This window comes from Meleagris gallopavo, chromosome 2 (assembly GCF_000146605.3).
Source record: "Meleagris gallopavo isolate NT-WF06-2002-E0010 breed Aviagen turkey brand Nicholas breeding stock chromosome 2, Turkey_5.1, whole genome shotgun sequence".
NCBI lineage: Eukaryota > Metazoa > Chordata > Aves > Galliformes > Phasianidae > Meleagris > Meleagris gallopavo.
This window is the reverse complement of record NC_015012.2, coordinates 21,023,484-21,047,546: the sequence shown is the minus strand read 5'-3', so window position 1 is coordinate 21,047,546 and position 24,063 is coordinate 21,023,484. Positions and strand designations below refer to the sequence as shown.

The 24,063-nt window shown below is 41.5% G+C and overlaps 1 protein-coding gene across 1 annotated transcript; it reads left to right on the top strand.

Annotated features, from left to right (window-relative positions):
- Positions 1 to 59: 59 nt before the first annotated feature.
- On the top strand, positions 60 to 23,390 carry DTL (denticleless E3 ubiquitin protein ligase homolog). The gene is made up of 15 exons (XM_010706720.3): positions 60 to 164; positions 273 to 398; positions 1,063 to 1,161; positions 1,494 to 1,555; positions 1,647 to 1,767; positions 2,176 to 2,241; positions 2,968 to 3,083; positions 3,871 to 3,944; positions 5,216 to 5,319; positions 6,019 to 6,123; positions 8,795 to 8,907; positions 12,810 to 12,899; positions 14,687 to 14,825; positions 18,801 to 19,636; positions 21,074 to 23,390. Exons 1-15 carry the CDS (start codon positions 125 to 127, stop codon positions 21,137 to 21,139), a joined length of 2,157 nt encoding a protein of 718 aa, XP_010705022.1. The 5' UTR covers positions 60 to 124; the 3' UTR covers positions 21,140 to 23,390.
- The last annotated feature ends 673 nt before the right edge of the window (positions 23,391 to 24,063 follow it).

Genomic DNA, 24,063 nt, shown 5'->3' with positions numbered 1-24,063 from the left:
ATCCGAGCGGAGAGAGGGCGGCGCGGCGCGCACCGGTTGTCCAATGAGGGAGCAGAGATGCGTTTGGCGGGTCGGTCGGTGGCGGGAGTTCGGTAGCGCTCCGCCGGTCCGCGGGCTCTTGGCCATGCTGTGCCGCGCGCTGCTCCGCCGCGCCGCCGGGCACCGTGAGTATTGCCCGCACCGCAGTTGGGAACGGGATGTGCGGCACCCGGGCCCTTCGCCTCCCGGATCGCAGAGTCCGGTGCAGTCACGGTCCGCTTGTCTCGTTTCAGGTCAGTCTTCACCGCTTCCCCTGCAGCATCTCTTGGACGGCTATAAGTGCAGCCGGGAAGATGATCACCTCTCCTACGGAGAAATCGGAATGCCCGTCCCTCCCTTCGGCTGCAGCTTTTCTGCAGGTACGGCCACATGCTGGAATGCCGCGGTGTGTGGGTCCCTCTGTAAACTCGTTTCTATTGAATGTTTCAAGATCCGTTGGCAGGGTTCGGTGTTAGTGTGTAACAGGGAATGTGTGCCTCCACGTCCTACATGTTGGGTCTTGGAGACCTTTAGGGCAGAACTCTGGTGTGCTGTATTCTGGTTATGCTATGGGGTTATTACAGAATCACAGACTGTCCCAAATTGCAAAGGACCCATAAGAATCATCGAGTCCAAGCACTGGTTCCATGCGGGACCACCCAACAATCAGACTGTAAATGCCTTTCTCCAAGGCAGCTTTCTGCTCCTCCATCTCAAATCCAAGGAAAGCACTTGGAAAACATCCAAGGGGATAGGTCATAAAGATGGAGGAAATGCTGTTGAAAGAGAGCACTGTCTTAGAAGTTGCTCCTCGACCCACTCTATTTCCCATCCACAGCAGTTTCAGAATGGAGTGTCTAGAAATAAATGCTTGGCAATATTTCTGCGTTTTGAGAGTGGAAATCGCTGTGTAAATGCTATTTTATTTTCTACAGCTATCAATTTGATGTGCGCCCCACTTAAAGTGCCTGTACTCCCCTCACAAAGGGAAGAAGGCACATCTGTGGATCAGCCTTGTAACAGACATTTCAAATTTCTTTACAGCCCCAAATTTTGAGCACGTATTGGCAGTTGCAAATGAAGAAGGATTTGTCAGACTGTATGATACTGAAGCTCAAAATACCACCAAACTGATCTCTAAAGGTAAGTATTATATGATCTTCATTTGAAGTGACAAGTATAGAATGTGGTGGAACCAAAGAAAACTTTATGCAGGCTGTTTAAACTTAATCTGGGAAGTACTTGCATCTTTTCATACTTTGCAGAGTCCTGTTTACAAAGCAGCCATGTGAGTATGCTCTTACAAAAGCAATGGGAGATGAATGGTTGTATGTTTGCTATGCCTGAGGGAAGCTGCTAACAAGTAACCTATTTTCAGCTTCTGGTATCTGATGTTCATTAGCCTCCTGCAAAATACTGTGGTGCTGAACTGAACACGTGCACTGAACTAATTTTGGCTTTTGTTCTCTTGTCAGAATGGCAGGCTCACTCAAATGCTGTGTTTGACCTTGCCTGGGTACCTGGAGAGCACAGGATTGTAAGAAGCCTTTTCCTATCTAAGTTTATTCTTAATGCTTTGGCAATGGTGTGCAGAATATGATGAAAGCTTTTTATTTTTTCCTCTGAAGGTCACTGCTTCAGGAGATCAGACAGCCAAGGTGTGGGACGTGAGAGCTGGGGAGATGCTTGGCATATGCAAAGGTCACCAGTGTAGCCTCAAGTCAGTTGCTTTTTCTAGGTTTGAGAAAGGTAAATTGGTGTTCCCTCTCGTCTTTTTTTTTTCCTTCTTCTTTCCCACTACCACTTCTATCCTCATGGGGCTAAAAAAGGGCTTTGGAATCTGTTGGTTGCACATAGCACAGGTGGGCTGAGCAGCGACCTAACCAACGTTGTAAACTTGCAGTGATCTGATGATGTCTGCACATCTCTGATCTTAGGCAATTTTAAGACATAGCATTGAAGTCACTTGGACCTTACTTACAAATATAAATCTGGAAATACTCTTTGAAAGCAATTTTTTCCTATGATTGCACTAAGGAAAGACCATAAGGAAACTAGTCAGAAAGCACCAAAGGCCTGATAATTGTAGTTCTAGGGGTATATAGATGGCATTGTGCTGGATTCAGTTTCTCAACTTTTGGGCTCTTTCTTTCTCAGCTGTTTTCTGTACTGGAGGCAGAGATGGAAACATTATGGTTTGGGACACCAGATGCAACAAGAAAGGTAATTGAACTTTCAAATATGTGTTAATAAAGCTCCATAGCTCGTATAGAAATAGTACTCCAATGTACTTATTGGAGTAATGCTTTTGATTACAGCATAGGCAATACTTTGGTAAGAAGATTATCAGGTAATCAGGGACTGCCTTAGTACAGTGAGACTACGGAATAGCTAGAATATGTTAGACACGTTTTTTCACTTTGCAGTTCTCTCAGTCTGGCAGCTTGATGTCTATGTTGCCCTGATAATACCCTGTGTATTGTTAAAGAGATAAGGCAGTACAAAACACATCATTGTGTAGGACAGCACTGAGACGGGTTGGGTGAGAGCCATTGGTGGTGGGGGGGAGGTAATCAAAGCTGTAAAGTTTCCTACCAGCATAGGAAAGAGCAAAGGAGATTGTGAGTCCTGGGAGTAACTGAAGGTGTTGTGGGAACTCCTAAGTGCAGAGTGATTGTTCTACTCTTCTGCTTCACGGAGCTTCTCCCTCACCAGTCAGCTCATGCCCTCGTACTTCTCAGTTTCCTGCCACCAGCAGTTTTTTGGAATGTGTTCTCCTAATTTTTGTACACAAGTAGCAGTTGATGTTTTCAGAATACATTACTGATTTTCAAAGCTTGTCTCAGCTGCTTTTTTGGGATTTAGTCCAAGCTGCTGCCTGTTACGTGAAAATGGTGGCAAAATTAAATAGGCGTAGAAACTAACAATTTACATGTATTTGTCTTTCAGATGGATTTTACAGGCAGGTGAATCAAATCAGCGGAGCACACAACGTGGTTGACAAGCAGACTCCTTCCAAGCTGAGGAAGAAGAGGCAGAACCTGAGAGGACTTGCTCCCTTGGTGGTAGGTGCCAGGAAGACAGGCAGAACTGAGGCCTCTGCTCTGAGGACAGTGTTATGCATGGTGGCCTTCCTAAGTAATTGCAGTGAGAAATATTTGGCTTGAATTCTGTAAACACTCCAATTTGTCTTTGCAGAGCTAGGTTTTTGTGTCATGGTCACTTGCTCTGGCTAATTTTAGACATTGTTGTCTAATAACTCACATGCTATCAGAGCCGTCTGTGTAAATCCCATGCGAAAACACATCTTTTTTTTTCCAGAGAGAAAAGGAGTGGCTACAATTTCTGTTTTCGAAGGGAGAGAAGGAAGGGCTCCATTTTTTTTTTTTCTTTTCTTTCCCTTCTTACATCCTCCACATTACACCTTCCAAATGTGACCACATAAACAACAGCCTCTCCTGAATAAGATCTCCTATTTCATCTATTAAACTCTCCGATGGAACTCTCTTATCTCTGACCTGTAAGGTGTAATCTTATGCTGACCACTTCCTGTAGGTCCTTTAGTCACACTGCTAAGCAGGGTTAAAGGATTATTGTCTCCTAAATGGAATCTGGTATTCCACCTTCTCCTGCCTGCAGTGAGCAGCTTGCTGGAGAACACAAAGCAAACTCTGGCAGGAGGGAGCCCAGAAAGCTCAGGCTAATTCTAGAGCAAAACTCAGTCTGGCCTATGGCCAAGAGAAGTGTAGATTGGCTGAGAGGTGGTGTCCTCGATATTCACTTGACCTTCAATTTAGCAGCAAGACTGTGCTGACTTTGAAATGAAACAAAGTTCTTTTTCCTCTCCTCAAGGATTTCCAGCAGAGTGTAACTGTGGTGCTGCTTCAAGACGAGCATACTCTTATCTCTGCAGGAGCTGTTGATGGGTAAGGAAGGAAGAAGTCTGCTTTTCTGTGTGACACAGAAAGGCTGGGAGATTTTTTTTCTAAGATCACAGTGGCTCACAAAGCTACAATTATTACATAGCTTGCTCCAAAAGTAATGCCTCCTGTTCGTTTCCATAAAAACTATAACAGATACGTAGAGCACAGTCACACTATTTCATAGAGCAAATTCTCAGCTACAAAACACTACTTTCCAACGTAGTCACCACCATTAGCTATGCGTTCTTCCCAGTGATGAACAGGATCCTGCATGCTGTGCCCATCTGCACCAAATATCTGCACCAATAGAGGTGACCTCTATTGCTGTTGCCACTGCTGAAACATACTTCTTACTGCCTCAATCTGCTCACATCCACCATTTGGACTCCAACCTCCTCCTCTGATATCATGGGCCAACATAATAAATAGAATGCATTACTTTTGGGGCAGCCCTAGTATTAGGTAGAGTTAACGAACTTGCTGCCTGCTTGCATTGCCAAAGATGAATAGTGCTTTCCTTTCTTACTCAAGATTGCTGTGCTGGAACAAATTCTGCCTAAATAGTAAATATTCATTTTAGTGTCATTAGCTATGGGGCAGTATGAGAACAGTTCCCATCATCTCTTTTTGTTTTCATGGACCTGTTGGATGGCAAGTAAGCAGACTATTGTTAGACAAGGAGCTGCTTTGGGATGCAAGAGGAAGATTGGGGCCTTAAATTTGTGCACGTGTGCTTGAGAAAATGTTGTGTCGAGTTACAAAGGATGTATTCTTTTAGATGCCAGATCTGTTGCAGCAACTTGGAGCTCGGGAAAATGTCTTGCTGTTTAGCACAGAGATTAGTCTCTCAGGCCTTGATTATAGCAGGTTTCATTGTGGCCAGAGCCTTTCTGAGACACGTAATACTGACTCTCCATCCAATGCTCCTAGAGAGCAAGAGAAACTTCAAAGAGCTTCATTTTAAAAAACAGAATATAAAGGCATCTTTGTTATGTCCTTTTACTAGTTGAGGAAAGTTGGCTTGTGGGCTTGTGTTTTGTGTTACACAAAACAATTGTTAGTTACACAAAACAATGCTGCTTCCTCATCCATGCTCAGCAGAACAATTGTGCTGTCAGCACATCTCTGCTCTATTCTCGCTCCATTGTGCCATCACTGGGCATTCCTTATTAATGAGCAACCTGTCTTTCTGTGCATTTAGAAGGCTCTGTCTGCACTGCAAAAGAAGGTTTGACTTTTGGCAAGCTGTAGACACCTATGCTCATATATTTCAGTGTGATCAAAGTGTGGGACTTGCGCAAGAACTATACTGCTTACCGGCAGGATCCTGTGCCTTTCAAGTCTTTTTTCTATCCTGGCACCAGCACTCGCAAACTTGGTAAGTTATTGGATGGTTCAACTCTATTTGCACTGTATCTTGCAAAAACAACAGAAAGGGTGGGGTTTTACATCATAGTCTTTGAGAGCAGAGCAATACTTGAAACCGTTTGGTATAAAAACGGTACTGTTGCTGTTCGTATTGCTCTTACTTTGTAGCTGGCACCTTACAGTACAACACAGTAATTGTTCGTGACTTGTCTAATAACCATCTTGATGTAGTAATGGTCAGTATTAGTCCCAAGAACATGAGGGAAATCTTCAAAGAGCTGACTGTGAAATAACTTGCCAATAGGGAAAGATTCTGCTTTAACCTAAATCATCAGCAAATCAGTAGATGGTGTAAGCCATCAACACCAACCAACATGAAGATTTGTGTGTATTTTTAACCTCTGCTTCTACAATTGGATGTTCCTGATATCCACTCAAAACTATCAAATAAGTTGTTTGCCTGCTCTGAAGTTGAGAGTTCTCTCTGAATAGCACTCTGAATCCTCATGAGAAAATGTCAATGTAGTGCTAAAAACTTTTGTTCTCCAGCAAGTGTTCCGGCAAACAAGTGATCTTTCCAATGACAATCTCCTGTGTGACAGAGATTCTTTCCAAATTTCCCTCTCTTGACATTTTTTTGACAATGCCTGTTTTCCAAAATGTTTTGGTGGAGTTATTTATTGGGAATAACTTCTCTCTTTGTCTCTAGGATATTCTAGTCTGGTGTTGGATTCCACTGGTGCTAATCTGTTTGCTAACTGCACTGATGACAGTATCTACATGTTCAACATGACAAGTTTAAAGACCTTTCCAGGTAAGAATGATATCTGAGGAAATAATCTGTAAAAATAATACTGCATACGGTTATGCTTAACTGTTACTGCATAACTCAGAAATAAGGTTTCTGAGTTCATCCACAGGAATAGGTATCTACTAAAATCAAGCAGCTGGCTTGCAATAGCACTGTATGGGCATGGACCCCTGCTTCAAACTTGGTCTTGATCAGCAGGGAAAAGAGCACTGTAAGAGCTGCGAGCAATGTGTTGGCATAGATGCAAATAGCTTGCTCCCAGCCCTAGGTGCTCACAGTACTTGCTGGAACCCTGGTGGAGCAGTTTTGCCAGGCAGCTCAGAGATGAGGACTATGTTATGGACTGATAAGTGGCATTGCTAATGAGATATTACAGAGCATAGAAAGACAAGTTTCACTGCCTGCTTGTAGCAGTTTTGAATCTTTCACTCTGCTCTCTTAGGATTTTAGCTCTGAATCAGAGCTAAAGAGGGATCGCCTCTTAGACTATACTCAGACATTTTAAGTGTCTGTTAAATTTAATTTTTATGGCAGTTTCAGGGAGAAAGCGTCCACAGCAAGTTGTGGAGATGCTTTGTCTTTTTCCAGCTTTTTAGATTCCTTCAGCTCCGTGTCTGTGACCTTTACATCAACAAGATGGTTTGCAGACTTTGGTGCACTAAAACTTCTTTGTCATAGGCCAATGGCTGCTTCTCAGAAAGCAGCCAATCTTATTAAATGCATTCCAGACAGACATATGATTTAGTTTCCATTGCCTTTTCTCAGTCTTCCAGTTAATTGAAATTAAATGAACAATGTGTTCTTCTGTATGCTCTTCAGAAAAGCAGTCAGTTGAGTGGAGATGCTGCCAAAGTGGAGAAGTAGTGCAAATATTATATATTAATAGGTCAGTTGTTGATTTAAACCCTGTGTGCTGCTGCTGAGATGTGGAAATACTCCCCTGGTCTGTCCCTCTTCAAAAGGAAGGTTGCAAAGATGGGCAAGAGTCTGGAGGGCAAGGTGCATGAGGAGTGGCTGGGGCCCCTGAGTTTGCTCAGCCTAGAGCAGAGGAGCTGAGGGGGAGGCCAAATGGCGGCTAAAGGCTCCTCACAAGAAGTGGAGAGCAGTGCAGAGCTCTGCTCTGTGTGACAGCGACAGGGCCTGAGGGAATGTCATGGAGCTGTGTCAGGGGAGGGGCAGCTGGGGGTTAGAGATAGGGTCTGCACCAGAGGGCAGTGGGCACAGAACAGGCTGCCCAGGGCAGTGGGCAACGGCCCCGAGCTGCAGGAATTCAGGAGGCATTTGGACAACACTCTCAAACATAAGATCTGATTTCTGGATGTTCTTGTATGGAGCTGAGAGTCGGACTTGATGATTGTTATGGATCCCTTCCAACTTGGGATATTCTATGATTTCCAAGAACAGTTTCTCTCTGAGGTCCAGGCCACCCTGCCACCTATTTCTACATTTAGCTGTCATCTTCTGTTGACTAGTGTCAACAAGTTAGCAAATAAAACCTGGACAGAAACCTCAGTTTATCAAGCCCCATGAAAAGCTCAGGACTTTTGGGGAACTGGCAGGGGACCAGTGAGCTGGCCCTCCTGCAGAGGGCAGCACGGGCCTATGGCTGGGGTGAGCTGCTGGGATAACGCTGGGCCTCCTGACTCCCTGGGCTTGGACCCAGATGGCAGCTGCTCCAATCTAATGTCGGTTAGACAGCAGCGTTAGTTGGAAGAGGGCCGTGAGGAAATCCTTCAGTAATAGGATTTGCCTGTAACCACTGCGAGGAAAGAGCTGCAGGTTAAAATCAAAGTACATTGTGAGGTCTCACAAAGTTTCAAAGAAAGCCAAAGGCAACCATGTGTTCTCCAGTCTGTGGGTCGCCTTTGTTAAAATCACGATGGAAAAGAGACTCAAAGTCGTTGAACCGACTGCTAACTGCTCATGGAGCCTACAGTATTCCCGGTGTCCCTGCTTCTAGGTGCTTTGTGCCAGGGCTGGCCAAGGGCGTGCCAGCCCCACGTGGTGCTAAATCGGGAAAGTTGCCCTTTCCACCCTGATAAGAAGGCTGGGTGTAGCGTGGCCAAGTGCTCCAGATGCACGTTCAGCTCCTGCATTGGCCATTGACTCTTCCGGTGCTTGCAATAGGAAAGCAGGAGCTATTTGGAGGCTTGAGGTGAAGTGTTACTGGGACATTAAATATAGATGATTGACGAGTGTAGCTGACATGGAATACGTTTGGCTGACAAAGAGGCTGGCAGCAGGGGAAAGGAGTAGGCTTGGTTTCTTCAGTGGAAGCTTTCTGTGCAACTGTCTTTGTTAACACACTGGGACTGGCTGGTGGCAGTGGGAAGAACAGCAAAGGGTAGCCCAAGTGATGTCTTGGCCTGGTTATGATACGAGTGGAGCTGAAGCTTTAATAAACCTAGCACATCTTAATAATGCTGTGAAGAGAACCTTCTGGGTAAACCTACTTCGTGTAGGGAGATGCAAAGGGCTCCTATTGAGTGATGCCTCCTGCTGCCTGCCAGCTGGAGCTCCCAGCCCTGTAGCAAGGAAGCAGTACAACCGCTTTCTCTAGAATATACATGGCTAGGCAGGAAAAGCCTGTCAGATCAGCTCTGCTTATGCAACCAACTCCCACAGCTGTGTGTTGAGTGCTGTTTTTATTTTTTTATGTGTGTTTTTCTCACAGTGGCAGTTTTCAGCGGACACCAGAATTCTACCTTTTACATCAAATCCAGTATTAGCCCAGATGACCAGTTCCTGGTTAGTGGCTCGAGTGACTGCAACGCATACATCTGGAAGGTGAGACATTTGGGAGAAACCCAAGTGTGTAGTCTCAGGCTGGCTGCCCAGATCTGCTCAGCTCTTTGGTTTCATTTGCTTTTCATGTTCACACAGGGCACTCCCAGCCTTCACTCCTGCTTAGTGCAGTGCGGGGTTGGATCCTGGCATGTTGTGCCCAGAGTGTGCTGTCAAGGCTAGATCTATTGAATGTAAGATAGAGCTAACCTCCTGCCATCAATATGTCTCTCATCACTGCTGGTTATTGCAAGTTGCTGATCTTAATCTGGTTTTAATGGACAGTACAATCTTTTGATCCTGTTGATTTAGGTGGCTATGGCAAGTAGACAGTACTTGATTCATATTTAGTAATGGAGTATGTTAGAAAAAACTTAAATTTTAAGTATTTAAGGGGCACTCTCTTCCTCCTCCCTTTTTCTAGCTCTTGTTTCAGACTAACTTTTTTTCATACTAAATTTACAGTAGTTAAAGCCTTTGTATTACAGCAAGAGCTCAGCCAGAGCCTTCAGCAAAATTCCGAAGCACTGTCTGACAGCTGAGAGGCTTAGTCACTTGGCATCTTGCACTGATGTGTAGGAAATGCAAATGTCACAAAGTTAAAAGCAGGGACCTCAGAATAAGGCATGCTTCAAGTTCTGTTCTGCATAGTCTACAGCCATTCGACAATAAAGTGAACTTCTTATCTCAAGTAGAATAAACAGAAGTCACAGGTGACTGCTTATTTCAGGTTTGGGGCAATTCCAGAAAATGCTGATTTGGTTATTCCTTTCATGATGCATTTGAAAATACAATACAAAGCTCTGAGGGCAGTGAGTCTCCCTACTCTGATCATGGTTTGAGCATGTAGTCCCTTTGTTTCTGAGAACACTTCATGTAAGCAGCTAGGTTGCTTACCCAGAAGGAGCAGAGTGCAGCAACATGGGCCAGTCCCACGTCAGGCAGGGTAATTTTAGCCTTTCTCACTTCAGTGTGAGTTCAGCAAAAATACCTATGCAAACTTGGGCTGCGCATTCTGCACTCACGTGTTTTGGCACTTTTGTGGAAAGCAGGCTGGAACTGGGTCAAGAGCATTCAAGGACACTGTACCATCTCAAAGTTTAAGCAAATACATTTAAATGCTTTTGCTTCATATGAATTGTCTATTTCTATCATGTGTGGGTGACAGATCATATTGAATATTTATTAAGTAAATCATCAGATAATCACTTTTAATTCTATAGTCATGTTAGGAAGTGGGACTTTCAGCAAAACTCCGTCTATTTTTCTGATCTGCCATATTCAAAACCTTCTTAATTTGTTTTAAATGTTGGCAGATTTTAGTGACACTGGAACACATGTACATTCTCTGGGATGAGGATTTACTATGCACTGAAAATACGTGCTTAGATATTTCACAAGCAATGAGCAGGAAATGTTGGAAAGAACTCAAAGAAGAGTGCTAACTTTCCATATCCAGAGAAGCATGAAAGGCAGACCAAGTCCTTGCTGAAGAAAGAAAAACAAAACTAGACATTGTCTACCCAGATTATTTCTTTGAGGAACTTTGTAAGCAAAGCCAATTTGCACTTGGGTCAGCAATTCCCAAGGAATACTGTGGCTAGAAGGTATTGCTGACGAGGATACTGTTTCTGTCTGCTTTGACATATAACATCACTTTCAGACAATAAAAGCTCACTTTATTATGTTGGTTGTTTTAATTACTAGTCTGTTGATTAATGAACTGGCTCTTAAACAACTCTAAGACTGTAAAAGCCTGGGAGCAGAGAAGTTATTCTCTGTAAAATGGTACCTAAATGAGCTACGTCCCTGGTAATTAAAACAAGCTTTATAGACTTGGACTTCCATAGTTCCATTATCCTCTGAATCCTCTCACGATCCTCTTAGAATCATAGAATCTCTTATTGCAGAAGCCTCCATTCCTTAGAAAGCAAGGCTAAAAATGAAAGTTTCTGGATTCTAAATACTTTGACATCCCAAGGACATAAGGAAATGCAAAGGTCTTCCTAATGCATTTTTTTTCTAGCACCCAACGATGGGTGGTGTCATTTAGCCTCCTCCTCCCTCATGTTCTAATGAACACACCATCCTTTGGTTCACAAAATGGTAAGTTGGGTGTAACTGGTTTAATTTATACTAATGCAGTGTAACATCAACTTAGCCCAGCTGGAGGAATTCTTTTCCTCTGCTTTCCTTTCAGCAGTCAGTGACTACTAAACTGTTATGTGTACAGTGCAACACTGCTATTACATATAAACAAAGATGTTCTCTGCACCTCTGTCACTTATTCCCTAAATAGGGAGTTTCTATGACATTACATATTTTGTCAGAGACGGGAATGCTCTGAACAAGGCAGTTAGTGGATATTTAATCAGTGATTGCCTTTGCAATACCAGGAAAAAGAAAACCAGTTATGAAGAGTCTGTTTATATCAGAACAAGCTGAAAATGCAGAAGCTGAATATTCAATTACGGTTATGCAGGTTGTTGTAGGAGGGGTTCCACAAGAAAACACATCTGTGTAAATCAGAAGCCTTCTCTGATGTTTTGCATCTCTCTTTGAAACCTGTATGTAACGTCTATTCCTTTTCCCACACAGTAAAGGATCTGTTCATTCACTTAGTCATGTATGCAAATCCCCCTTATAAATCCCCCATATAATGTCACGTTGAAAATGGTGACTCATAGATCTGGAACGGATTCTCTGCTGAAAGCATGCTTAACTTGGATATAATCTGCGTGCATGTGCGTGTGTGTTTGTATTTTCTTCCGTGTGCTACCTAATGCTTGAGCTTCAGTTGTATCTGTCACTTACACAAGCTGTAATTGAAGAGTAATACTAAGAATAAAGATTAACAATAATAATGAAAAAGATTTCTATGAAGGGTAAAAGAGAAAAGGACCCAAGTTTAATGAGCACGTGCGCTTGAGGGAACTTTTTAATCAACTCTTAGAGGTTTTCTGGCTCATTTGATTGGCAGCCACCAGTTCTGAAGTCAGTAAGTATTCATATATTGGGCTTTGTTGTTCTTTTTTATTTTTAAACCATTTATTTTAGGGTTGTTTTTAAAATAGCAGCTGAATATATTTACCTATCCTCATTCAGAATGTGATCTTCCCAAACTTTTAAGCATCTTACCTAGTAAAGACAGAGATACCACTTCACACAGTGTGCTGTGCAGACAGCTCTGGCAGAAATCCCATGTGCAGCAGGAATTAAAGAAGTGTTTCCAGGCAAGTCAGTGCATCTCATTGCTGATCAGCTGTTTCACCTTTAGCAGTAGAATGTGAACTGATCCTTAGAGCCCTGTAAGTCCTTGTCTCTCAGAAGAAATTGCCAACAGTATGCAATGTGGGGATGTGTTCTGTGGAAGAAGGAGTGTTAGGATATCTCTGGTAGTCCATGAAGTGCTGAAGTGAAACTATGGACTTGATCTACATGGGCTACCGAACAGCTGTCATGGAGTAACCATCCTTATTAACACCATCCCTTTGAAAGTGTTCCTTTGCTTTGAGGCATTCAGTGTTACAGAGAATCTTGCCTTTGCACAGCTGCAGAGCTGTGGTGTCTCCCAAGAGGGTATGACCTCTCTAGGCAGCCAGTGCCAGAAAGAAGTCCTTGAAGTTAGGAATAGGGATGGAGGTCTGGGTTTGCCTCTCAACTGCAATGGACTGTGACTGTATGCAGCAGGCAATTGGATTTATCATTTGTGGCACTGAGGGACATGGTTTAGTGGGCATGGTGGTAATGGGTTGATGGTTAGACTGGATGATCTTTGTGATCTTTTCCAACCTTAGTATGATTCTGTGATCTGTCTTGTATGCCTCACAGGTGGATTGTGAAGGTCTCTCTTAGTGGTGTGTGGTCTTCTGATTTTGTACTTATTTTTCTATGGAATTTCAAAGGTTTCTGAACCCAGCCTGCCTCCAAGGATCCTTGTTGGCCACTCTCAAGAGGTTACCTCCATTGCTTGGTGTCCTTCAGACTTCACTAAGGTTTGTTTTCTGGAAAACTTTCTTCACTGTGAAGCAATAGATGTGCTATGACAACATTTGCTTTTCAAAATTACAGCAATATTAGTTTATTTGGGAGGAAGTTTTTAGTTAATAATTTCCAAACATGCTCATATTTTTAGGGCAGCGAACCAAACTTGTTACATGAATATATCAGAACTTCTTTATTATTCTTTAATGATTTGGGCTATTTGATAAACATAGCAAATTGTAAATGAACAAAGACTTATGATTAGAGCTTGTCTTACTACCTGTGAGAGGCAAAGTTGTGAAACCATTTCATCGAATCTTTCAAAAGCCAAAAGCTTGCTTTGTGGTTCCATATGTAGCTGACCACTGATACGTCTACCAGTCTGGTACAGAGTGGTGAGGAGCATGGCCTTCAAAAATCATGTAGACTCTTCCTTCATGACTGTTCTTATACTCAGAACTGTTTTCCTAACAAATATTTGCATATACACCCAAAAATTAATAGTGAAATTGTCAGTAATAATACTCCAAGTATCATTAGAAGGAAGGGAATTGCAGGAAGATGCTGGTTTAAATGATTGATCTAGATCAAAATGAGAAGTAATCCTAATTAATCCTAAACAGTGCCCTAATAATAGTTCCTTGCACTTCCGTGTTATTAAGCAAATCGGACACTTTGCCCAGCTTTCACTGCACCACCAGGTCTTCAGAAAAGCTTTACACAAGGTGGGAGAGTGGGAGTCTTGCAGGCAAACAAGGATAATTGTTTTAGCTATGTAAGATGCACAATAGTATGTGAATTGGCATTTTAGATAAAATCTGTTGTCTGTGTGACCTAAAATCCTGATCGTGGTTTGGAAATGCAGACCAATACAGCCTTTAAAATCTATACTAACACAGATAAAAATTAGTTAGTCACAGTACAGATCATGAGGTGTGAAGAAATTGAAGATACTGTGCTAAGGAAGGTCAAGAAGCTGCTTTGAATGATTTGAAAGTCCGAGTTGCTTTCTGTGAGCGTAATACTGATGTCACAGAGGTCACAGTAGAGGTACTTTCCTATCCAAGATTACTGTGTAGTTCAGCCACAGCATTTCCTTCTTGCTGTTGATTCCCATGTGAGTCACCAGATAACCTGTCCAAAGAGAGCTGTACAAGAGTAGATTAGATGCTGCTACTTGTTTGAAATAGATTGCACGGATCATTTTGGAACACGTGAAGTCACAGCAGGAATCTAGGCGAATGTTTCCAGCAGGGTTGGTTTCTCTGCCAGATACTGCTGACATCTGAGTCTGTAGAGATAGCGCCTAAGGCTAATGCAACAGCCTTCCAATGTCACCTTCTCTATGCGTTGCGAAAGTTTGTCCCCAGGCAGAAAAAGTCCTGAATAACAGGCAGACAGAGATGCAGGTGCAAGAAGCAGCATGGCTACTTTTAGCTACTGAGCAATGGAAATTGTAAAACATGCACTGGCCCTTCCTGAGCAGGCTGTCCTCTGCTATAGAGCTGTACAAGGCATATGGTTACTAGTGACTGGGATTTCCCTAGAAGATTTGATTTCCCCTTCAAAGCAAACATTTGTTTGTGGTACAGTAGTGGAATAGAGTAGAATGGTGGTATAGTAGTTGAATAGTTGGGTTATTCTGTTTCTTTAGTGGGCAAATCTTGTATCCTCCTCAACCAGATTTCGCCCTGCGTACATGTTGACATGTTGTGCTGGGTGTAGCTGTCCTAACTCATTTGGCCTGTGACCCATAAGAATGTGCCTTGGCCATTCCCCAAATGCATTTTTATTGTAGATTGCCACATGCTCTGATGACAACACCGTAAGGATCTGGCGCCTACAACGTTGTCCTGAGGAGGAAAAGTCAGTGTCCAACAGAGCCAAGTTGGTGGGCTGGGTCACACAGAAGAAATCAGAAGAACAAGGTGGAGCAGGTAAGGCCCCTGTGATATCTTGCTCTGCAGCATGGCTTCTGAAATTTGGCTGCTCACCAGCGAAATCCTTTGGCTTGTCCTAGTCTTCTATTTTTCAGGTTAGGCCATAGTTCATAAAGCCAGCCAAACACTTCTACTTGTAAATACTTCTACTGCCACCAAGATGAGCTGGCTGAAATAGCTTACAGTATGCTGAAGTCTGCATGACCAGCTTGCAAAGTAAATATTTATTAATATAACTTGTCAGGCAGCCAGGTCTTCAATGGGCATCAGCAGTGTTTGGTAATTGAACGGCCAAAGGACATGTCATGTGTGCATGGACTTCTTCAGCCAGTGGAGCTGGAAGCCAGAATCACCTGCTTCACAGTTGCATTCTTACAGCTCCAGCTAAAAATGATTTGATTGTTAGCTGTAGCAGCAAATCGTATTTTTTTCATATCAAATGGTAACTGAGAGAAGTAAGATCATGTTCTTTTTCCAGTTTCATATTTTACCCTGTAAAGGGCTGATGGCACAGCATGGGAACTCTGAATTTTTTCCTCCTGCCCAGTTGTTAAACTGTGGACAGCATTCTTTGCTGTTGCTATTAATTTTACGTCTCATTGTAACTGACTGTCCATGCAGACAAATGGCAGTTAGTGCAAGTACTTCAAAAATGCGTGAAGACAATCACAATGTGATCTTAATGTTCCAAAGTTGATCAATCGTCCATCAGTTAAGAGGCATTACTTTTCTACAAAGCCTAGGTGATCAGACAAACCATCCAGCATGTTCTCACAGCTGGCAGGCACATCTCGGCTCTGCCACACTCAGGAATGTCTAAGGTTGGTTGAGATCGTGATAATACCTCTAAAGAACTGCCAGCAAGAAAATTCAGCTAGATGTCTGTAGTGAAGCCCTGGTTGTGAATTGCTGCTGCTCTCTGGAACAGGAGCAGCTCACTGGGCAGTACCCCAGAGAAAAGAAAGGAATCCTGTATTGTAGTGTTACTTTGACTTTCCTGAAACTTGCATTTTGTTACAGTAGGGTAGGTGAGAGGTGAATAACCCTGACAAAGAGAAATAAGAAGAGCTTCTCTGTAGTGTGGCTTTGAAACTTGTAATACAATAGCTTTCCAGCAGCTGTTGATGTGAGTTCCTCTGTTCTACCTATCTTTTCTAGCCACTCTCTGAATGAATTTCAATTTGGCTAACACAAATAAAGGCTGAAGGTCTCCAAATCCCACTAATTGGATAATATTACATCTAACCTTTTGCCAGTAACAGTCTTGCAGGAAGTTTGCAAGACAATAGCAGGGAGAGTGCCAGCTCTGCTCTGTAGGTGGTATATGGTTTGTGTGTGTATTCACATTGCTTCAGACGGGCTGAGAAGTACACTTTGTGTATTAATTTCTGCAAAAGAGAAGTAAATGTGAGTCTAGCATAGAAGTCTGAAATCTAAAGTGATTTGTATGCTGAAACTTTACAAGTCAGCTTCAGCAATTATAGTAAAAAAATAGCTTATTTCTCCTGGTTCTTCATGCATTAAAGCGACACAGGAGGGAAAAGGAAGTACACAGACACTGCAAACACAACAGCAGGCTTCCTGCTGACCTTGGCTCTTGAACACAAAGCACGTGCTGTTAGAATATAGGAGTTATCTGCAGAGACTGATTCAGAACTGACAACTAAGTTGTATTTCAGACCTGCTGGGATGACATCTAGGTAGTTTCCCACCCATTTGTGTGAAATGAATTGTGAGGCTGAGGATGTGCATTAACTGTTGACCTATATTATGAAGTATAGGAAGCAGAATTTCCTTTTCCTTGGAAACTGATTCTGTGGTTTCCCTAATTTGCAGTACTTTCTCTATGCTTTTGTGTAACCAAATTTCTGGGGCAGGCTTGTGCATGGAAAATTCATGACTCTTAAATCTGGAGATTCATAATACCATTCTAGAAAATTTGCAGCAGAGAAGGTGGGAAATATCTGCATTGGTGTTATGCAGTTTGACTGCAGATATTTACAGTATGCAGAAGCATGCAATGCTACGTGGAGTGGCAGCATGAAGGGAAACAACTTGAGACTGGCTCAGCAGAAGCCTGAATAATGTATGCAGTTACAAAAAAGCTTCACGTTCATCTTCCTTCTCTTAAGTTTGGGGGTGTAACTAGTTTGTATTTTGCCCCTCCAGCTCTCATAACAGCCCTGTTATCCAGGGTCTCCACAGTGTAGCTTTCACACTGGTGTGGGATTTTAGAGTGCTCAAACCCAGCTGGTCATGCCACATTTCTGCTGTACGGATTTGTAGATGGTCATTACAGAATGAGAACTGCTGAGCTTGCTTCTTTTCTTCTACCTCTAGGAGCTTAATTTTGAAAATGCATTGGGTTCCCCAACTGAGATATTATTGTTCTGTAACTGCTCATTAAAGTGAAGATTAAGAGACTCAATCTTGGCAGTGATTTTCTCTTAGTCCAAGTTGAAATAAGTTATTATGAAGTAGCACATTTTGTCTGGACAGGAGCCTTTAATTCTCTTTGTGCTTTAAGGTGATTTGTAGTGGGATCCATTAATATGGTGTCATATTCCTTTTTCTCTCATACACCAGCCCTTTATTTTAAAGGGCTAGATAATGTAAAAAAAGGAAGGATCAAAAGAGGCTTATTATGGCATCAAAGAGTCATGTAGGTGTTCACTTGACATGTTATTTGTGAGACAGCCCAATATCCTAAAGAAAATGGCAGGTTATTCACACTAGATTTCTCATTGTCCTAATGAAGTACTTTACAGCAGCTAATGTTGAAAATTAGGAGTTCAGATTAAGCCTTTGGAAAACAGAAAACGGTCAGAGCTCTTGTGCTCAGGAGTGGAAATGCTTAGAGTAATTAATATGCTATCCTACTTAATTGCATCACCCCAAGTTAGATGAATGAGAAAGTAGGCATCTAAGAGACCTGTTGATGTGTCTCTGTTGGAGGGTCGCATAAATAAAACAATTTTCTAATATTGCTGCAGACTGAGGTCTTTGCTATGTATGATTCCCACTGTTACTGTTAAGGTCCTCCATGAGGTCTTAGGTGTAAAGCTACCTACAACTACTGTTTTAATAAGCTAGGTTTTCAGAAGGTTCTGCTTTAAAAGAAGGGGATTTTAACAGCTTGACTAGTGAGCTCAAATGCTGTTGTGACGTATTTGTCTGGGGATCATTTGTTTTAAAGAAGTCCAGTGACAGATTTTTATTTTAGTGGGAATTTAAATCCTTGCTGGGGAGGTGAAGAATTTCTCACATATCATTGGGTGTGGTAAATAACTACCATCTTTGTCCTAATATAGCACTGCAGAAAATACTCCATCAAAAAGACAAGAAGGTGAAAGTATATATTTTCCCATTCTCATTTTTTTTTAATCTTAAAAAATTGCAATTATTAACACTTGACTAGGAGCATTGTTCATATGGTATGGCATTGCAGAATAAAGCTTTCCTGGTGTAATTAGCTATCGGACCTGCTTACGGTACGTTTGTCCCTTCTTTCAATCATGAAATTGTTAAAGATTGGGCAGATCGGCTGACCAGCTGCAGATAGAGAGCCAGCCTTGTTTTCATGCAGCTTCCCAAAACAGAGCTGTCTGGACTGAGCTATTGCAAAGCTGCCAGCAAGGCTAGATAACTTAGAAGATTCAGTATCTGTTTTTTCTATCCATTAGTCCCTCAACTGCAGCTTAAGTAAGAGATCTAGTCATAGAACAAATAAAAGTCAGACATTAAACCAGTGTACAGTGTTATACTTAGCCAAGTGATACAGGATTCTAAGGAGGACTTGTATCAGTTTAACTGATAAAAGAAACATTCATGCAATCTAATTCAGCAAGGTATATCTGAGAATCGAGGCCAGCACTGAATTAATCTCCTAGCTGGGACAGGTATTTATGAAAGGGCTGTCTTTAATCTGCTGCTTTGTGTTCCTCATTAGACTGCTTATTTTTGCTCCATTAGGACGTTCAGCCAGCTCACAGAATACTCCTGCCAAGGCTTTCTCAGTGGGCAACCCATGTGCTTCCTCGCCACGTCCAGCTGCCTGTGCTCCCAGTTATTCTGGAGACCTTCCTCTTTCTACAAATACTCCAACAGTCTCTCTCAAAACTCAAATGGCCACAGTCTGTACACCAGCAAAGCTGAGTGGAGCCAGCCCACGTGCTTCTCCCAAACTGGTGCCTTCCTCCAAAATGTCCATTAAACACTGGATTGCCAGGACTCCATGCTCTTCCCCAGAAGTAGGAAAAAAGACACCTTCTCCTAGAAAAGCCCTGGCAGAAGTCACACAAAGTCTCTTGGAAACATCTAGCACTCCTAAAGCACAATACTCACAGGCTGAAAAGCGTGCCAAGAGAAGGCTGGATTGCAGCAAGGAAGATGAAGCGGGGCAGAAGTGTCTGCAGGCCTGTAGCTGTGTGACTGAACTGGACCGTGTGGCTAAGAAGTCCAAGCTAAATTTATGTCACTTGGCTGCAGGCCAAAGAGCTTGTGATGAGGGCTCTCTAAGTCTGGCTGACTTGGATAATGAAGACTCGAGCCACAGCCCAGAAGAGCTTTCTTTTCCTGGAAGCCTTGTTAATCCATCCGGCACTCAAACTCCCCCTCTTGTTTTGCAGTCTCCCTGTGAGAGAGACTCAGATGTAGTAGATAAAGAGAATAGTTCACCAGAAAGAAAAAACTGGCTGTCTGCTCTGGGAGAGAAGCTACGGACTGGCAAAGCTGGCAGCCCCCCATCATCTCACAACTCCAGCACAAAACGTCAAGAGGCTGCGGTAGTGACCACCTCACCAAAAACTGTAAGTAGGATAATCAGGGACAGAGGTAATGAAAGAAGTTATCTCTAGCTATCAGTGTCCCCTTTCTACACATGGTCAGATCTCTCTTACTCGAACATTTGGAGAATTGTCTGTTCTCTTTGATTATGGACAAGAGAGATGATTTCTCACCTAATCTAGGTATATTAATGCTGCAATATACTAATCCCCTCCATGCAGGAGGAGAATTCTTAAGATGGTCTTGTACCTCCTTTGAAAAGGACTTAGAGCACACAGGAACTAAGAAATCTTCATAGTTCCCAGCTGGATGTTTGAAGGATATGGCTGTCTTCTGAAATACAGCTCTTCTCTGAGAAGCACAATAATGACAGTACCTTTCCTGGCAGATCTATTGTTCAGCATCACATCTGCATGTTTATATTACTGAAAAGTCGCTTTAGCATTGGAAGAAAGAGTTAAATTTTATTCTAGCCCAAGCAGCAAAACAGTTTTTTAGTCATGTTAAAACCAAGAGTTAAATAATGCCTCCAGTTCTGTCTACTGAAAACTAACAGAAAACAAAGGAATCATAGAGGAGTCAGAGGGTGGGATTTGACCTACATAATCTGAGTTTTGATATACAAGAAACCTGTCACTGAGCTCATCCTAGGATCTGAATGATAAGCTCATAAAGCAGCTATAAAAGTTGGCACAAGGACTTGAGGATTTAACACACATTCTGAGAAATTGCATATTTAAAAAACAAACTAAACTCTGAAACTGGGCTCTAGGTCCTAAAGCATCTTTGACTGAATATTTCAGTATTTTCCAAGTAAATTTCCAATTGTCATAATTTTATTATACTTTCAAGTGAATATTTGATACTAGAAGCTGTTCCATGTTTAAGCCTTATTTTGCTGAAATATCTCATATCTCCTTCAGCACTTCTACAAGGTGTTAATTGTGCAAACCACCACACCTTGGGTTAGAGCAATTGAACTCTTCATCTTGTAGTGGTACCAAGAAAACCTGCAAGTGCTTGTGGTTTATGGTGTACCTGCTTAAACAGAAGACTAAGATTTGTCCCAGAGAGTGATTACCATACAAAAATTATCTCTCCCACATAGTATATTCTTGCTCAAATTTTGGAAAGCCAGTGGCCTCTGTTATGCCTGAAGCTTGTCAAGCGCCCAGCAGCACTCCTTGGTCCATTGCATTTCGGAGATCCACGGCCCTGATATCTGTGGTAGGGAAGGTAGAGCTGCAGTCAAACAAACCCAGTTTTTAGACATTGTTTTCTGTAGGTAGTAAGCTTCTTATCTGTGACAGAAACAGATTACAGTAAAGAATCTTTCATTTACTATCTTATTTAAGAAGCAAAACAAACTGGAGCAGCGATGGAGGGGAGACTTTAAGAATTATGCAGCACACAAACTGTTAACTCAGAAACATTTCTTGTTGGTTTTGTTTTTTTTGTAGGCTGTAACCACTTCAGTTTCCATGAGGAAGATCTGCACATACTTCCACAGAAAGCCACAGAATTGACTGAAGTAGTGTGCGGCTGTTGCACCTGATGATGTTGGATGTTGACACTGTGGTATTGAGACCAGATTTAGCACAGCTGACAGAGCAATATGCCAGCATTACATAGTTTGTTGTTGGACACTGGTAAACTTCTGTTTTAAAGCCTATTAAAACTTGAAATCATCAGAGCATAGAAGATTAGTATGATACGTAGAGACTCCTGCTCTTGTATTCATGTCAGTTAATGGATCATTTTGATAGAGAAAACAGTATTTTTTACACGACAACTGTTATAAAGAGAGCAACTGCATATTGCTGACAGGCACATGAAGCTTATCCTTCAATGTTACTAGTCTGCCATTGAAACTTTCTTTATTTAAGAATACTGTGTGAGGCATTGTGCCCTCCAGAAAAACAAATGTTGCATGTCCAGAAGTCCATTCCGGAGGAAGAGCTGAACTACTTTGTGCTGAATGGCATTTCCAGTTAGTCCTCTTCCTACAGCACCAACTACTCAATTCCAGCAAGGAGGTTTTGAATGTATAAATACAAAAGAATTTTAAATGCCCTTGTGTCCATCTCCATTCAATGGCACAACTGGTGATAATAGTCTAAAAGAAGAGAGGGTATAATCGAGTACTTAATGCCTTTACTTTTCTTGCCGTTGCTTTCTTTTTCAAAGGCTGAAAACTTCAGTTATTACCAACATAGTTGGCTTTTAGACCATCAGCATTAGAGCTGTAGAGGCCAACAGCTTGTCACTTCTCTGAAATAAAATATTGGCAAGGTGTGTTACAAAAATTATTGCCAAACAGCATTCCATAACAACTGGTTGCTCAGTGACTTCTTACAGATTCAGCCTGAAGCAAAGGCATTAATAACTGCTTGTAAAATACCTTTATGACACTTTTATAATACGGTATTTATTAAATAATAGCTTGTAAATGGGGGGCCACTTCACATTTTAGAAAGCACTTCACAAAGTTTACAGATTAATATTTTACGTGCTTTGCCATCACTGGTACTGGTAGAACAAGATCACTAGCTGAAATAAGTTCACTGGCCTGCTGGCTGATGATACTGATTCCAAGGTCATTGTTTCCACAAGGGTATCTTGTAGAAGATCTGTATCTTAGTTTTGAGCATTTACTCTGTCTTTTGGTATGATGGTTTCTATAAACTTAAAAAATAAATAAAAAACTACAATCCCAATTAAGTCTTTTTACTGCAAAAGTGCTGAGGTATTTAAAGGGGATGTGTTCCAACTAACCCATGTTTTCTGACTGAAGTTTTCCCACCTACTTTACTTTACTGCATTGAAAAGTGCAGTAGCTGAAAGGATTTAGATGCTGGTTTGTTTTATTTGCTGTGGATTGTATTTTCAAGGAAATAAATGACATGAAAGAAACTGGCTTTTGTAAAAGTTCTCTCACAGCTACAAAGCAAAAGTAAATGGATAAAAAAAAAAACAAACACTAGTCATCATCAAGCTACAGCTTTTAGTAGGAGCACTTGGTATGTATAAGGACCAGGAAAACTTTCTCTTGTTTACTAAATTACAAGCCTTTACTGTATGAGCTTTGAAGAGATGTTATTAAGTTAGAAGAAAGCAGGAAAAAGAGTGTAATTCTTTGGACACTTTTTTATAGTTCTTAATTCAAAAAAAATGGTTTTTAAACAGATTATCTGAATAAATAATAACCTGAGTAAAACAAGAATAAAAAATTCTGTTAGTTTAATATTAACATACTTTGTGTAGATGAAAATAGCAAAGAAATATAACAAAGGCAACCTAGGAGGTTTGCGATTTAATTCTGTCTTAATTACAATTAATCAGAGAAAGTGTTTAGCTTGCCTACAGCCAGTTTTCTGTGCAGGATTTTTCTATTCAGCTTGTAAATAACTTGTTGCAGAATAAGCAGATGTGGACCCTCTCAAAGTATTTGAGTGTTTTGTCAGCCATTTCAACAGCAATAGGTTTTATGTTCTGCCATACCTTTCACAATATTTTCCTCTGGCATGAAAGTTCTACACCCAAAATGTTACCTCTTGTATATTGTAAACAGCTGCCTAGTGATGATTTACGTTGATGGTGTACCTCTTAAATGAATAATCTTAACTGGGAATGTGAGATTTTTTCCTTTTAAATACCTGTTTAGTGGAGCAATTTGTTTTGTGGACCATCAGCTGTAATTTCTTTCACCTTAAGCTGTTGCCAGCCTGTTTCAGAGCCAAAAGAAGTAAAATAACTGAAGTTTACATTCTTCTGTGTCAAAGTGCCTTGATCTCAATGTGATAAAATAATAACTGCAGGAGCACAGAAGAAGAATCATATGTACAAATCACATTTCAAGTGATTTAAGGTAAGCAGTGCTCTGCCTGAGACACTTGTCAAACTAAGTATCAAGGGCTATGAGCTGTTGTTTTGAGCTAGCAAGCCATATCTCTAAATTATCTTTCTGAAAGTTTGATAAAAAATTCATGGTTGAGAGGGGTCTCCCAAACCTTATATATATGAAGGTCTCATCTTGCATCTTGCAGGTTTTTCCAGGGACTAAAAAATACAGCAAGATTATGACAGGAAGACCTATTACCCCAGGCTAGTGCAGGTAGTTAGACTTAGATATGCATAACAAAGTTCAAATACCCTGTTAGATTAACTTCAACATAACATCTTTAACTCTGCTTAAGTTACAGCATTTCTTAGTTCACTCTTGGGTTGAAGACTATGGGTCCATTACATACAGGTCCATTACATCTGTACATAAATTATTCTAGAAGTGAAATACTCACTGTGAAAAGGTTCTGATTTGCATTTTGAATTTGTTTATCTTTCAGTTATTAGCTCAGACTATTTTATTTATTTATTTCATTTAGGATAAAGATATTTCTGCTACTACAAGCCTTTCATCCAGTTTGTTAGAAATCCAGATATGAGACTGAAT

What these genes read in the sequence shown, in the direction of transcription:
- DTL (XM_010706720.3), top strand. Translation starts at nt 125, where the DNA reads ATGCTGTGCCGCGCGCTGCTCCGCCGCGCCGCCGGGCACC. An exon ending in CGGCTGCAGCTTTTCTGCAG is followed by an intron (nt 399 to 1,062) that starts GTACGGCCACAT and finishes ATTTCTTTACAG; the next exon opens with CCCCAAATTTTGAGCACGTA. An exon ending in TACCTGGAGAGCACAGGATT is followed by an intron (nt 1,556 to 1,646) that starts GTAAGAAGCCTT and finishes TTTCCTCTGAAG; the next exon opens with GTCACTGCTTCAGGAGATCA.